The following is a 16,716-nucleotide window of genomic DNA, read 5'->3' as shown; positions in this document are numbered from 1 at the left end:
CCATTGAAACTAATGGAGTGACTGTGCTGATCTATGCCCTGCCCTGATCGATAAGTGCCCGGAGCACTGAAAATGTGCTGTTGAAATCGCTATTCTAAATAAGCCATATATTGGCATCAGGGGCGTAACTATAGAGGGTGCAGGGGATGCGGTTGCACCTGGGCCCAGGAGCTTTAGGGGGCCCATAAGGCCTCTCTTCTCCATATAGGGAGCCCAATACTATGAATAAAGCATTATAGTTGGGGGTCCTGTTACAGGTTTTGCATTGGAGCCCAGAAGCTTCAAGTTATGTCTCTGTGCAGCACGGTTTAGGTATGGGTACGGGTACAGATACAGATAGAGGGGGGCCCCAGCTCACGTTTTGCATCAGGGCCCCTGAGCCTTTAGTTACACCCCTGATTGGCATATATATAACGGCAGTGCTTATATCCTGGAAGAAACTCAACTAAGCACGAAATGTGAGTCAGACGATGGGGCTGATTTACAAAAGGACCTGAGTTGATTTTTAAAAGGGTTGTCTGTCTGTAGTCCATCGGTCTGGGTTGGTATTGAGGATAGCTCATCAGTAGTAAACTCCTGGAAAATCCTTTTAAATTCATCACTTTTATTACTATTAGTGAGTATGACTAAACATCTGTACAGAGCCTCTTAACTAGTTGGGAGTTAATTGCACTATGTCCACCTATTTAATCACAGAGGCAAAAATCTATTCAAGTAGTAAGGCCCTACATAGTATAGATTAAATCATTAAAACTACATTTTATTGTAATTCATTAAAATACAACCCATAGGGCACACCAAACAAAAAAAAAACAAAAAAAAACATTTGCAGCCCTCCAGGACTATGTGGTAATGTTATTTCCCCATTCAGTGCATGAGGAGGAAAAACTCTAATCAGTAGGCCACCCTGATTTATATTAGTGGAGCAAGATCCATTATTTTCCAACATCCCACTCTTGGGAAAGTTATACTGATTACTGGTTATTAAGCGATTGGGAAACCTCCCATCATTTATATCAATTCTTCATGAACGTGGATAGTGGATTTTCTTTTTCAAGAAGTAGATTTTCTCCTTCATAGATAGCTGCCACTATTCTCCCATGGGTGCTACTGATATAGCTTATTGTCTCACGAAACGACAGTTTCTGTACTTCGTGTCTCACTTCATATATATGTTCTGTATTTCGTATCAAACTTCATATATACCTTCTATATACCTTCGACGCGTTTTATTTTATGTAAAGTTTTTTTTTCTGAAACTTAAAAAAGGTTAAATCTTGTTTTCTTTTACAGATGACCATTCCCGAGTGAGACTGCAAAGTATCGAAGATGAATCCAGCTCAGACTATATCAACGGAAACTACATTGATGTACGTACTCTGGACTCGTGTCCACATAATATGTCTGGAAAACCATTGGCATACTTTTGTATTTCTCCTATTTTCTGACTTGTAATATTATTTGGAAATGCTCATTCTTGTAGATTTGATGATGGTACTCTGAATTAAGATGAGACCCCTGGTTGGGTATTGTCTTTTACGCATACAGAAGATTTTCCCTATAGGAGAATTTGTATTATATTAGCTGAAAAGGCAACTCACAGATGAATTCTAGTTATTTGCTGTTGTTTTTCTTCATAATTGATAGTCATTTTTAGTGTGACTGTTAGTAGAGCAGATATACAACCAAATCAATGTATTCATTTTATTAAGCTGAACAATCATGATCAGGAGTGTGGGTGACACACTGTTGATGGGAATCCCCTAATCAAATTATATTTATGGAGAGATTGCTCAATAAAGCCCCATTTAAACACAAAGATAGTTTTTCGAAAGATTTAGCAATCTATTAACACTTTATCATCTTCATTTGCATGTAATAGGACCTCCAGTATCTGTTTGCAGAGCCCAGCATGTGATAAATCACACGCTCAGCTGTGCACACAGCTGCATTGTTCTGCTCATGGCTGATGGCAGATTACATTGTTATCTGCCGACTCCCATGGAGATAACAGTATGTGGTCTGTTTAGAGATGAACATGTTTGCTTTATCTCCCAGTAGCTGAAGGATGGCTTTTAAGTTCACCTTAAACTCATTGTTTAAGCGAAAAGTGCATGATGCCTGCGTTTACATGTAACAATCATTTTCGGTCAGTTGAACAAAATTTGAGCGATAATCGTTACGTGTAAATAGGCCTTGAGTAAAAGGAAGCATTGCAGGGGTCCGTGGATGTCCACTGCATTAATGAATGTCTAGAATCCTCCAGAAAAGAGCTGCACTTGGCTTTCAGCTGTGGCCCATAGAAGTGCGTCCTCCTTCTTGTATTGCAAAACTAAAACTCTTAGAGCAAATAAAATAGGGTTCATATGTCATTTTTAGCAGACATACCTAAAACACATAAATGCACCATATACTTTATAACAATATTCCAGTTTTTGTGGTGTAGTTATAACTAGAGATGAGCGAATGTGCTCGTTTAGGGCGTTTTTGCAATTGAGCACCACTTTTTCTGAGTAACTGACTACTTGGGCGAAAAGATTCGTGGGGCGTCGGGGGGCAGCGTGGTGGAGCGGGGGGGTAGCAGTGGGGAACAGGGGGGAGCTCTCTTCTTCCCCCCCCCCCCGGCGCCCCCCGAATCTTTTCGCCCGAGTAGTCGGTTACTCGGAAAAAGCGGTGCTCGAGTGCAAAAACGCCCTTAACGAGTACGTTCGCTCATCTCTAGTTATAACTCTTTGCACTGTCACAGTTTGGTGGCCTCCAGTTACGACTCAGTCTACTTTTCCTCCCGACAATAGTCTGGACAAAGGAACTGTTATGTCTCTCTTCTGTCACCGGTTTGGCATGATTCTTCATTAAATAGAAAGCTGTTTGCATATTAATGTGACAAAACTATGTAATTCCTAATGCTGTGATTTGCAATCTCTTGTCATCTCCGCACTTTTAAGTTCCCATCAAAGCAATGTGCAGCTGTTAACCAATGCTTCTAATGCAAGCAAGCCATTTCATTAAATATGTAAACTCTTTAATTATTCAGCACCACTTCTTTGTTCGTATTGCATCATGTTAACTGAATGTTTTACATTAGAATGAACTGTTTGAGAAATGGGAAGTTTGCAGATAAATCAATTAATATGAAATTCTAATTGAAAATAATGGCAAACTCAGTGTAAATATGCAGACATATTTAAAGGCAGTTAGTTGCTTTGTGTGAAATGTAGCAGTCTGTAATAAGCACTTACATGCTGAGGTGGAAATGTCTAGTACTAGATAATAATTCCCATTGCAATTCAAATTAGACTTTGGATTTGGTGATAAAAGCATCCTTATCTGCTGGTGTTATTATACTGACCTATCCGGGAACCTTAAAGAACAGCAAATTTTGTGTAATTTAAGGTCTATGATCCAAAATGCTTAACGTGAACGCATTATCAAAGTGAACTCGTCACCCTCTTACATTAACAGACATTTACAGTGTTATCATTAGTTTGGAATTAGACTGTAAAATGATGTAATGTGAAGCATTTTGTGACATGTTTTTCAGTAATGTCTGCCATTTACTAGGGAAGAAACACTATCTGCCATGCATTTCATATAAGTACCCTAACGATTCCATATATGTTAATGGTCTGTATAGTAGGTCTCCTTTCTTGAGTCATGCTGGGCATTGGTACTAAGAACGCTCCAATGATGAACCTTTGCCTTGAAGCTTCTCTTTAGTCTATTGCTCCAAAACTCCATTTAAGATGCTCCTACAAACCATAGTATTGTATTTTTGAAGATATTGAAGCAATTTACTAGCATTCAGTGGGTCACTAATAAATCAAACCTTCTGAAGTTTAGGCAGTTCTTCAATTGGGTTGCTTTAAGGTGGCCAGACAGTTTAAATAGCTGTTGGCTAGTCTACAACTCTTCTTCCCCAACAGTGCCGGTTAGATGGCACCCTGTGTGGAATTTGTTTTGTGCTGCTTCCCCGGTCATAAGAAGAAAATTATATATATTGCACTGAAAAGCAGACTGCCTGTAGCCTGCTTGTGCAAAAAGCAGTAAGATAGGATCATACCCACACCAGAATAGCTCAATGAATAAATACTGTGCCAGAACCCCGCCTATAACATAAATACAGCACCAGAACCAAATTCCTAACATAAATTCAACCCCGGAACCAACTTTATAACCTAAATACAGTAGCATAACTAAGCAATTGTGTTGCAGGGGCAACAATAGGCTGACAGTGGCGCCTCAAAACATCAGAGGGGAGGAGACAGAGAGGAGTATGATGATTCATGTAACTCCAAAAGACACTGCCACATGGAGGAAAAAGGTCATCTGTTTGGGTGGACCCAAAGGTGGTAATAACCTCCAGCCTACATCTTCCTCATGACCTCCCCCGCAAGCTGGTGTGTGCAACTGCATAGGATGCATGTAGCTAAGACCAGCCATGGTCTTCACTTCTCCATACACATGAACACTCAGTTCAGGCAGAGCGGAGAACGCCAAATCTTTCTTTCCCTGGAATCATCCGTTGGGGAAGAGTTGGGAGACCCCTTAACTGAATTACTTTTACTAAATCTCAGATGATAAAACCATTTTCAAAATCTTGCGAATTATCACCAGAGGGGAATTTCTAACCAAAGTTGCTGCTGTGTGGCTGACCTATGGTGATCACAGTTACAACTCGGATGTATTTCCGCTCTTAAAATTTTGAGTTAAGGCCCATTTATACCAGTCGATGATCGCTAAAAAAAATCGCTAATCTGCGATCGTTTTAGCGATAATCGTTGCCTCTAAATGTGCGCCCATCGTGCACTTTTTGTGCACTGCTAGCTGATCGTTAAATTCAGTCAAACCTAAAAATCATTCTTCAGCCTTATCAGCAGTTCTCCACGGGGAGTGCTGATAGCATTGTTTCCCCTGGAGAACAAAGCATCTGAGCGCAGATAAGAGCCCTTGGCTATTAACTGCATTCAGGGAAGGCTTCATTTGCACACTTAATTGCTATCAAGTAGCTGAGTAGCTACTTAATAGTTTATGCAAAATGATGGCTCAAAGCTGTCACTCAAACTGTCGTTTCAGTGATCTTTTAGCAATCAGCGGCTGGTGTGAATGGGCCATTAGACTCTTTTACTATTACAAGTTCGCAGTCAAATCAGTTGGGGATTTCTCTGCAACAAATTCACCTTTTGTGAACATATCCTTATTAGTAAATAAGTGTGAATTAAGTGTAGCGGCTCCAGACCCATTTATTATGGAAGTAAAAAAAAAAAATGTATGTATTCTAATAATTATAATAGTGAAATTATTATCTGTCAACTGTAGTCCTCTAGAACACAATGCAATAGGATCAGTCAAAAAACCATACTGTGCAAAGTGACAGGAATGTAGGAAGAATGCCTAATGAGGGAGATAAGAGAGGAAGCGTCTGGTTCTAATGTACCATTGGCCTTATCTGTGTGTCCCTCTGCAGTGTCACCGAGTAGTCTTGGAAACAACTTATGTCTCTTTTGCCAAACACCTGGAAACGGAGTCTACATTTTAGAAGAAGCTGGCTAAGAATAGTGAGACGTGTAAGCTAATACAAGCTAAGCTGCCAATCCTGGTTAATGCATAATCAGTGCAGAACAGATAAGGGTCTTAAAGTAAAAGTCATCTCATCTTAGAATTTAGAATAACCTTCAAAATTGTCACTTTCATTTCTGGGATAGTCCTAATTTTAGGGCAGATGCTAATGTTAATGTTAGATCTTGTAAATTAAGCTAAAGTGAGATTATCTGAATGGATCCAAAGTTCTGTCCTGGCTAATTTTATGATTTATCTTAATATAAGTTGCAGCTCCCTTTGCCTGTTACAGATCTCTAAATCCCCTGCTTCCCTTCCATATAATTAAATTTGACAACTGTGGCTGTCTTTGCCGTCACCAGGAACAGTTATGGCACTTAGGTTAGATTTATTATTGTGGTCAGTGAAAGCTGCAGTAAATAAATGTGTATGCAGTGAGCTCCCTCTAGTGGCAGTCAAAGGAAGCCAGTATTTTAACATTTAAATCTATGTGAAAGAAAACATGGGTTTTGGAGCACAGAATCATAAAAAGTAAACTTTAATTCTTTACAAAATCTGTTCAAATATGAGTACTCATGACTACTATTGAATATTCTCCCTTTCATACACAAATCCTTCATTAGTCTTGGTATACATGGTTGTATTACAGCTTTATGTAGGAACAATGTAGTTAGTGGAAACAACTTCCCTAATCTATCAAGTTGTAATCTAAACTCCTCGTTGGCTTTAAATATACAGCACCTGCACAGAGCTATAATAAGGCCATAACACAGTGCCAAATATCCATATTCAAGGGAAACTGTCTCATTAAATATGAAGTCTGGTCTGGAGACAGTAGGCTAAAGAGTAGGAGAAGCTGAGCAGATTGATATATAGTTTGTGTAAGAAAAGGTTTAGTATTTCCTTGTACAAGTGTGCACAGATACAGATAGCTGTCAATCAGTTATAGGACCGCACACTGGACTCTTAAGCAGGGGCATAACTAAAGGCTCAGGGGCTCGGGTGCAAAAGTTCACCTGCCCCCCCCCCCCTTCCTTCTCCATCTATACCCATACCTAGAGGTATAACTTGAAGATTCGGGGCCCCAATGCAAAATCTGTAACAGGGCCCCCAACTATAATTCGTTATTCATACTACTAGGCTTTCTCTATGGAGAAGATAGGCTTTATGGGCCCCTCTAAGGGTCCTGGGCCTGGGTGCAACTGCATCCCCTATAGTTACACCCCTGCTCCTAAGCATAGAAAGCACAGGGATTTAAATGAATGAAATACAAGTTATTCCGAATCTCTTCCCATAAAACTATATATCAGTCTGCCCCCCCTCTATAACCTACCATCCACGGATCTGACTCCATGTTCATTGTGACAAGTTCCCTATAAGCTTTCTATTTTTCTTGTCCTTTCTTTTAGGATAACTCAATTGTAATATTTACAGCCAGCCTTTTAGCATACATTTGCAAACTTTTAGCTCTTGCTTGCCTCCCTCCTCCTGTTCCATCACTCAGTGCTGGCTTATTAAATCAGTTGATTCTAGTTTGTACATTCAGTTACTTAGCATGCACAAAATGTTCTAGATACATCTCTTACGTACGTAGTTCCTAGGCTAATCTGGACCTGTGTTAAATCGTTGTATTGGCTTCTCATCTGCCCACTTTAAGAGTAATTTTGACAAGACTCCAATAAGGGGAACTGTAATTAATGCACCCGACTCTAAGTGTCTCCATAATAGCTGCTTTTTTTGGTTTTGCAGTCTATTCTTTATAACCTCTCTAAACTAGGACAGAGCTGTAAACAGTTACTGTTTCCCAGATGCAATTTTCGTTTTTCCTGTCTACAAAAAATACAATTCCTTTCTAGTAGTGGCAGCCGTTTGTCTTGCTCAGCAAATAATGCCGGCTCATAGACCTTGTTCCCAACCTTTTAATGTTCAGCGGGGACCGATTACTTTATTTGTTTCAGAATTATTAATATTTGTGTGCATTATTTTGCACATTGAGCTACGGCACGCCATTAATTAGTGCCAATGCGTCTTGTTACAAATGACTGTGTATCTTTAGGACAGCAGGTGGTGAATAGCTTCAAAGAGTACAGAAATTAGTCCCATTTTCCATCTCTAAAGGATGTGCTTTGTTTAACATTCAGCTCGTGTCCCAACATTGCCTGCCTGAGATCTCATGGAGAGAGATGTAACCATGAAGCAGGCAATGAATGTACAGTTCCCCAGATCTCTTCCTGTGAACTCCGTCTCCTGCTAGGATTAGCTTTATTACAACGGCAGACTTGTCAACTTGTGCTGATGTTTTCTTTCTGACTGTAATTTAGAATGAGGCTCTGAGTGTAAGCATCAGCACTCTCCAAAACTTCTCTGATGTCTAACTGTGTCTTCAGCTTGCATTACTTTTAATGACATCCATAACAATAATACCAAGATCCCTTTTTTTTGGAGGTTCCGTTTCTTTAAATTAGATAACGATCTATAGAAATTCCAAATTCATGGGATATGGGCCTTAAAAGCTGGCCCAGCAACTCTTCATTTGTTAAATTTCCCCTTGTACCTACCGGTTATCCCGAAAATAAGACCGAGTCTTATAATAATTTTTGCCCAAAAAGAGGTGCTAGGTCTTATTTCTATCGCATTGTAGAATCGGGATTTATGAATTGGCTGAGCCGCGGCATTGATCGGCCACTTCATAAATCCCACCTCCACAACGGGATGGCTGTGATTGGTTCTTCGACCACTGCTTAGCCAATCAATGCAGTGTTCAATGAACCAATCACAGCCGTCGCATTGGTTTATTGATTTCTGCATTGATTGGCTGAACAGCACTTGAGAACCAATCAGAGCCATTGCTTCCTGGAGGTGGCATTTATGAATCCCATAACCAAGAAGTAATCTTCTGTGGGCTGCCGATGACTGCAAGAAGTGCGTCGGAGCTCCGGAGAGCAGCGGGAGGGGCATGGACTGAGCTTACTGGGTAATATATTCCTTTTTTTATGTAATGCAGCTAGGACTTATTTTCGGGGTAGGGCTTATATTTCAAGCCTCCCCAAAAATCCCCACAAACCAAGGTAGGGCTTATTTTCAGGGAAATGGGGTATATACATTGTTTTTCTATTTTCTCCTATCACAGTGTTTGGTGTTCTTGACTCTAGATTCCAGTGATCAAAGACATCACTTACCCAAGTCCAAATTTGCATTGTGGCATTTACTCTTATTTCATGACATTTGCTCTGGATGTAAATTAATGTCACGGATAGAAAATGCATTATGGATTTCACTAATCTTTATTTTTTTTTCTTCTGACTTTAGGGCTATCATAGACCTAATCACTACATTGCCACACAGGGTAAGTTTCATTCCTTGTATCCATAATGTGTATTTGTTATTGTGTTTCCTTTCTCCTTACATTGTGTCTACTCTGCATTAACTCGGCAACTTGTAAAGTTTCTTAAGACAAGGTTATGTTAAGAGCAGTAACATAGCATTATTTCTGACAGCGAGATTTGTGTAAAATCGTTTACTAATCCACACTGCAATATACCCAGTGCACAATTAAATTGTCAGCGCCGTTTGTAGAAAATAGTATAATTACAACCCTGCACTGTTACTTAAATGCTCTGTGATAGCTGCTCAAGTTGGAGAAGCAGAAAAATCTGGTGCGTGTTAATAAACACAGTATGTACTTTATTTCTCATTTAATGGACCGTGCAGCTCTAAAAAGTGCACATAAAATGAGTTACAGAAACAAAGACAATGTTAGCATTACTTGTGTATACTACTCCTGGGATGTAAAGGCTCTATGGAAAATGTATGGGTTTCTTTGCTGTATATATCTTCGTTCAAAAAGTGTTTATTAGGACAGAATAAGCATGACACATGAAGCAAACACAATAGGTTCACTGAAGGTTGCAAGTTCAATCCCCGCGTGTTTTAAGTAGCCGGCTCAAGGTTGACTCAGCCTTCCATCCTTCCGAGATTGGTAAAATGAGAACCCAGCTTGGTGGGGTTAATAAGTAATAATTACCTGAAAGCTCTGCAGAATAAGTTGGCGCTATATAAATACCAAGATTTATTTATTTTGTACCGGTACTTGTGAGCAGCATATAAGACAATACCTAACTGGCACTTCTGGCTACTATATTTATTGCCTGTACCTAATATATCTCTGATAGAGATGAGCGAGCGTACTCTCTAAGGCAAACTACTTGAGCGAGTAGTGCCTTATGTGAGTACCTGCCCGCTCGTCTCTAAAGATTCGGGTGCTGGCGGGGGACGGGGAGCGGCGGGGGAGAGCGGGGAGGAGCGGAGGGGAGATCTCTCTATCACTCTCTCCCCCCCGCTCCCCCCTGCTCACTCCCGCAACTCACCGCTCTCCTCCGCCGGCACCCGAATCTTTTGAGACGAGCAGGCAGGTACTCGCATAAGGCACTACGCACTTGAGTAGTTTGCCTTAGCGAGTACGCTCGCTCATCTCTAATCTCTGACCATTTTTTGTACCAGTATATAAATCTAACTAAACAGATTATAAACCTAAAGTTAAAACCAAGACAGAGAGGGACAAGAAAGAAATAAACCCCACTCTTGGGGCATGGATAGGGTATGTAGAGAAAAAAGAAAGAAACAAAAGAAAAGGGAGAGAAAACAGGCAGTAGGGGAGGGGAGGGGGAGGTGGTTGGAAGGGGGGACAGGGTGGGTCTTTGTAATGTCAGTGAAAGACTGCATCCGCATGCATACTTGGGACCTCTTGGCCTAAACTGGTGAGAAAAAGGAATCTGTCTCCCCATGCCAACACCAATGAAGGCGACATCTAACCTCAGAATTTGGGAAGAAGGAGGAGGAAGAGGACAACGTGCCTAAGTCTTTGCTGTATATATCTTAAAGGGAATGTGTTATCAGAAAATCTTTAATGTTAAAAGGGTATTCCAGGCTTTTACTATTGATCACCTATTTCAGGATCGGTCATCAATAATTGATCGGTAAAGGTTCACTGTTCGAGAGCCCCACCAATCAGCTGATACTCTACTCAGTGCACTGGGGCTGGACCTCATCATCAGTGGACAGGGCTAGAAGTGTAATAAAGGCTTTGCTCCCATTGAAATCCATGGGAGTGATGCCTCCTATTACACTTCCAGCTCTGACCATAACGAGGAGCTGTAAGTATAATAGCGAGCTTCACTCCCTTTGATTTTAGTGGGAGCAAAGCCTTTTGTTATACTTCCAGCCCTGAGCACCAATGGTAACATCTTGCCTTACTGCACTGACACCAAGCTAGAGGATCAGCTGATCGACAGGGTCCTGAGCAGCGGACCACTGATGATCAACTACTGAAGTCCTATCCTTCAGATAGGTCATCCATAGTAAAAGCCTGGAATACCCCTTAAAACATATTTTAAAAATGGTGCTTTTTTAAATTCTCCATGCCTCTCTATTTGTGTATTTATTTATCTATGTCTCACTGTGCCTAATACACACTTCCTATTCTGTAGAGAAAACTTTTTAGCAGTCAACTCATTATCATAACAGGCAACACCTATATGTACATAACCCAGGATCTTCTATTCACAGTAGATTGTCAGACCTCAATTCTTCACCTCCCTGCACAACGACCTCTGCATGGGTCACAGAGCATGCCCACAGCACATTTCCCTAGAAGTCAAGGAGTCCTTTCCAGTTTTTGTATGTCCATGGTCCATGTGGCTGCTGTACACAACATTGACAGACTATTATTAGGCTTAATGACCAAAGGGAAATCTGTAGGATATTTAAAGAATTTTTTTTAATATACGTAATGAAATTGAAAAAAAAAAAATCACAAATATTAAAAAAACAAATGTTTAAGGGAACCTGTCACTACCCACAGCACTAAAAACTAAGTTAGGGTTCTGTCAAAGGATATGACAGGGAGAGCATTGAATTTTGTACTCGCCTGCTCCTGCATCTAGCGCTGTCATCTGGTGAAAATTGTACGACACTCGAATACCTGGCTGTTTTTAGGTATTCATGCACGCACTCTCCTATAGACTTTGATGGGAGAACGTGTGTATAGGAATCTGAAAAGAGTTCATTTTTTTAAATTCCCCTCTCGATCTTTGGGCAGTGATGGCGCTGGATCACAGGAGCAAGCGAGCATAAAAAATACATCACTCTAACAGCACCATAACTTGGGTTTTGGTGCTGTGGGGATGTGACAGGTTCCCTTTAACATAAAAAAATTGAAACAATAGGTAAATTTTCTCATGACACATTTCCTTTAGGATACTTAGAATGCAAGTATAGTGCCAAGCTAAACTGAAAATTAGTACAATATCACATACAAATCCATTAAGTAGTATCCCACTCAGGCCCCCAAAAAACACATGCCTTCATGGCTTTGCCCACCGAAATGAGCAACCAGTGTTTACTTCCTTACTTCTTCCAGTTTCTCTGTTCAGTTTGGTTTATTGTCTATGGATTAAAAATAAAGCAAAAAATGATGAATGTATATTTGATATTTCTGTATCGCTGCCCCTACCATCCCATTCCTTCTGAGTTAATTTAGCTAGGAAGCGAGCAGATATTTACATGGCTATATTCCCTACTGAACACCGTATGTAAATCCCTCAAGTAACTGCAAGCAACATGCAGCTCACAGGCAAATATATACTTATTGCAAAAACTATGCACCTACAGTAACTCTTATTGAGCGCTAAAAAATATTAACCCTTAATTAGAAAATTCCAATATATATTACATGCGTACAACATAGATGTCTTTTGGATATTGAGGTCCCCTTCCATAATAAGGGCACGTCTCTGTTATGTAAAGCCAAGAACCATATTCAGCATGGCTTTCAGCTCCGGGGAGTACATATTGGACACAGTAGCAGATAATGGATTCCTACCAACCAGTGTCGCTCAAGCCAGACCCTATTATTAACGAGAGCAACTGGATGAAAACTCAGTGCGACTGTGATTTGTGGCCCAATGGAATTCTAAAAGGCATGCACCGATGAAATCATAGATCAAATACTAGGTGTATTGGACAATAACGTGATGTACAAAAACCGAGTTCATTGTCCCATCTGTGGGGTTTGGTCTTATAACCTGTTTAACTATATTTTCATTCTTTGGAAAACCTACATAGTTTTTGGATCTGTAGACAAATGCATAGTAACGACTCTTCCCTATGCACTTAGCACATTGTATTCTGCGGAGACATAGAGGATATGTATGATTTATTACCTGTTGCTCATGTAGAACCAACATATTCCACTCTACACCGGCTGTAAGTTCCTCAGGTCCTATACACAGTGCGGTTCACAAGGTAATTTTTTAGTGTCACACTTATAGTAGGGACAATATTCACGTACAATAAGACCATTTAGAAGCTTTTTGGCTTCTGTGGGGTTTCCTAGACTATGATAAACTGTACACAACCCCAGAGCCCTAAAGTCTGTACTTTGCCTACCTTCATTTTCACAATATAGAAATGTATTACCTGCTAACAGACCAGTTAGTAAGATCAGGAAAAGTGGTAGTAATTTATTTTATTGCCATCCCTACTAAGGGCCAATTTACACGCAAAGACAATCTTTCAAACAATTGAAAGATTGACAGCTTTAGCGATCATTTTGCTAAAACTACTAATAGACACTAATGTCTGTTAGCAGTTTATTACCTTCATTTGCGTGTAGATGAGCCTCCAGCGGCTGTTTGCATATCCCAGCATGTGCTCTAGACTTTTGCACTCAGCTGCATTGTCTTCACATGGGCTGCCACGAGATGTCAGCTGAATACAATGTAATCAGCGGCTCCCATGGAGAACACAGCGTGCGGTCCCTGTTATCTCTCTCCGGCTGAACGATGGATTTTATGCTCACCTAAAAATCATCGTTCAGCCAAAGAGTGAAAGATAAAAGCATTTACATGTAACGATTATCGCTCAGAAGCCATCGTTTGAATGAATTCTGAGCGATAATTGTTGCGTGTAAATAGGGCTTAAGAAATACATTACTTCCCAGTAAGATTTGACTGTTGTGAAATTTGTAGTCTGGTTTGCCAGATGTATATTTTTGACATGCTTATTCATGTACATTTTCACTGTGCTGGTTCAGTGAAACGTAGCGTGTAGATTTGGGAATGTTTTGCATGCCTTAGCTTTACACTGTAAGGCCAGCTTCACTTAGGTGAACCGGATTCCGTCTGTGAACCCGGCTGGCGACCCTGCCTGCCTGTGATTTCTGTATTACAGAAGACCGCTGTACCTCGCTGTTGACCATGCGCAGTACAGTTTTTTTTACTGTTTGTATTTCCCGCGCCGTCACTTAGCAATGACGCGGGTACCCACGGCCGATATACAATGTTAATTGCGGATCAGCTGCGGGTCGGACGGCCTGCATTTACTCCAATGGAGGCCTTCCAAGCGGAGTTTGTAGATCTGAATGATTATAACATTAGATCTGAATGATTATAACTTTGCGTGTAAATGGGCCTTAACACCCTCTGGAGTCTTTCCATTGTCCCTCCCTGGATATCCTCCTTTCACAGCACTCTTCTAATCATATAAATACACGCAATACTTACATGCATGAAGTTTAGTGTATTCATATGTAAATATTCCCATCAGCACATGCCCTTTTCCCCCGGATCCCCGATAGGCACTAACCTACACCCCTGCCTATGGGAATAAGCTGCTTCTTTTACTCTATGCAGACTAGTAAACATTTACACCGCTGTCTCTGTAACCCATAGCAGCCTTGCTTCTTGCTTCATATTGAAATGGATATTTGTAGTATTTACCTAGGAAACCCATTTTTCTTAGAATATCAAGTTGCCCGAAATCTGTATATAGGCTACGACAAAAAATGGCATGTGCGGAAAGATTATAAACAAGGAAAAAATAATTCTCTATATTAACTAAAACATGTTTTCGAGTTTGAGATCTCACTTGACATATTTATAATTTCATTTTGGCACCAAGCAATATCTGGAGTGCAAGCGGATTATTTACTGTATGCAGTGATGTTGACAGAACACAGCCTTTCCTAAGAAGAGGCTGCGAGATTGAAAATGTGTAAAATGTGATTATCCTATCACTGCAGGAGAGGATTATTCTTAGATATTTCTATAATATAAAAAGCTCTGCTTGCCTGCAGATACAGAGAGAAGACAATGCCGCCCGCCACTTGTCTGCAAAATGGCCTATGCTTACTTATTGCTTTACATGGGAAATTGAGCACATTGTGCCCGTGGGTGAGATGGCATGTCCAAAGATACTGTCTGAGCTGGTCTTAGTCATACGCCAACCAAATCTGACATACAGAGACACAATCAGTATTTAGGACGGCTTCACATATGTAGCAGTTGCTGGATTTTTCCGCACCAAAATTGTATAGTATAGTGTGAGTGAATAGGGTTTTACCAAACTTTCCACTAATAGCAGAAAAAATCCACTATGGATAAAGTTATGTTGCAGATTTGCGAATTCACAGGCCCAATGTTCACAGGCGGATCTGATTTGTGGAGCCCACGTGGAATATCTGCAGACTAAGCCGCCCATAGTGAAGCACAGATGTCTACATGTGAATTAAAGCATGCGGATTTGTTTCGCGGCATGCTTCATTTCAGTACAGTTCCCGCACGGACGGCTTCCATTGAAGTCAATGAAAGCCGTCTGATCTGCGGCCCGTCCGCAGTTCAATTGCGGATAGGCCACAGATACCGCGGGAAGCAGGAGTTTAAAAAAAAACAACCTGTACTGTGCATGTGCAGCGGCACGCTGGATGGTGCTTCCACGCGCAGTGAAGAAAATAGAAGACTGGACGGGTCAGCAGAAGACCCGGACAGGTAAGTAGTGTCCTCGGCCGTAGGCTAAGTTGGATTCCACTGCAGTCTTCCGCATGCGGAATCTTATCCACCCGTGGACATGAGGCCTTAGGGATTCTTTAAAGCAGAAATCATGGGCCATTCATACAATGGACAGAAGGGAACACACTAACTACGACAGTAGACTTTTCTAGACATGCTCTATGACCTGTGCACGGATCATTGTGCAGGCAGGGGAAGGAGGTGAGCTGTGATTATCACCTGCTCTATAACCTGTGCAGAGAGGGGGAATAGATGAGCTGTTGATTATCACCTGTTGTAAATGACTGATCCTGTGTTATCTGCTGTATATGTATATGTGTAGGCATTACCTCTTACTGTAATCCTGCCAATGATGACAATGAGATGACTGCTGAAACGTTTTCACTGCTGATCAAGAAGTGGCAGGATTTTAGGATTTTTTTTAAAATATAGATCATAACATTAAAAACGAAAGACACCAACATTTCTTTAAAAATTCATTTGACTTAAAAACTTGGAATCACAAAACGCAGAAAAAATCCCTATTACTTCAAAAATGTCTTCACGGAATAGTATTAAAAAAATAACCTTTATTGACTTAGATTAAAACTAGAGCAATTTGGCAATTGGTGCCAGATAAAGATACAACATTGACGAGAGGGGAGCCCAGGTATGGACTTGTCCATCTATCATCGCCTTATAACAGAGATTCGTAACGCCAAAAACAGTGCTTCACTTAGGAGAGGCCCCTTCAGCAAAAGGCAGTCACTAGAAATGGCTGAGGGGTACCATCCCAAATGAAAAGATAGAAGAAAATCTACTATGACCATAGAGATATTAGCTATTGTATCTCCCAAAGGCTACTTTACTAGATTCCTCTAGACTCTTGGTGGATACCTATGGTGGGTAATCCAGCTGCTAGTCAGACTGAGTAATGACATAGCAAGACCCACCTCACAAAGTACCACCATATATCTATGGACCCTCTCATATCCTCCAAGGAGACCCAAAGTGAGTGTCAGCCCAATGGATACTAACTAGGCATGAGGCTCACAAATGGTTCCAATATTAGCTCAAAGACTCTACCTGTGGTGGGTGATCTGATTACTAGCCAGACTTAGTACTGATTGACGATTTGTTTCTGGTTTTAATCTAAATCAATAAAAGTTATTTTTTAATCCTATTCTGTGATTTAAAAACTTGATTTACACAATAGGTCATTTTCCGATGACACGTTCCCTTTAAACACGTGTCGCCTTGTTATCTACTAACCGTGCAGCAATGAGATAAATACACAGTGAAATCTATGCTTCTGATGTTCTTAGAGATACACATC

The 16,716-nt window shown here is 40.6% G+C and overlaps 1 protein-coding gene across 8 annotated transcripts in view; it reads left to right on the top strand.

Moving 5' to 3' along the window:
* The window catches only part of PTPRM (protein tyrosine phosphatase receptor type M), a 665,244-nt gene that overhangs the window by 560,635 nt on the left and 87,893 nt on the right, over positions 1 to 16,716 (top strand). For all 8 annotated transcript variants that reach the window (XM_066579573.1, XM_066579570.1, XM_066579568.1 and 5 more), the window contains 2 exons: positions 1,294 to 1,370; positions 8,866 to 8,902. In XM_066579573.1, the coding sequence (XP_066435670.1) occupies positions 1,294 to 1,370; positions 8,866 to 8,902 (114 nt within the window). The remainder of the gene's footprint in view (positions 1 to 1,293; positions 1,371 to 8,865; positions 8,903 to 16,716) is intronic.

This window comes from Eleutherodactylus coqui, chromosome 9, assembly GCF_035609145.1.
Source record: "Eleutherodactylus coqui strain aEleCoq1 chromosome 9, aEleCoq1.hap1, whole genome shotgun sequence".
Lineage (NCBI taxonomy): Eukaryota > Metazoa > Chordata > Amphibia > Anura > Eleutherodactylidae > Eleutherodactylus > Eleutherodactylus coqui.
The sequence above is the reverse complement of the archived record's forward strand: the minus strand, read 5'-3'. Positions and strand labels throughout refer to the sequence as shown.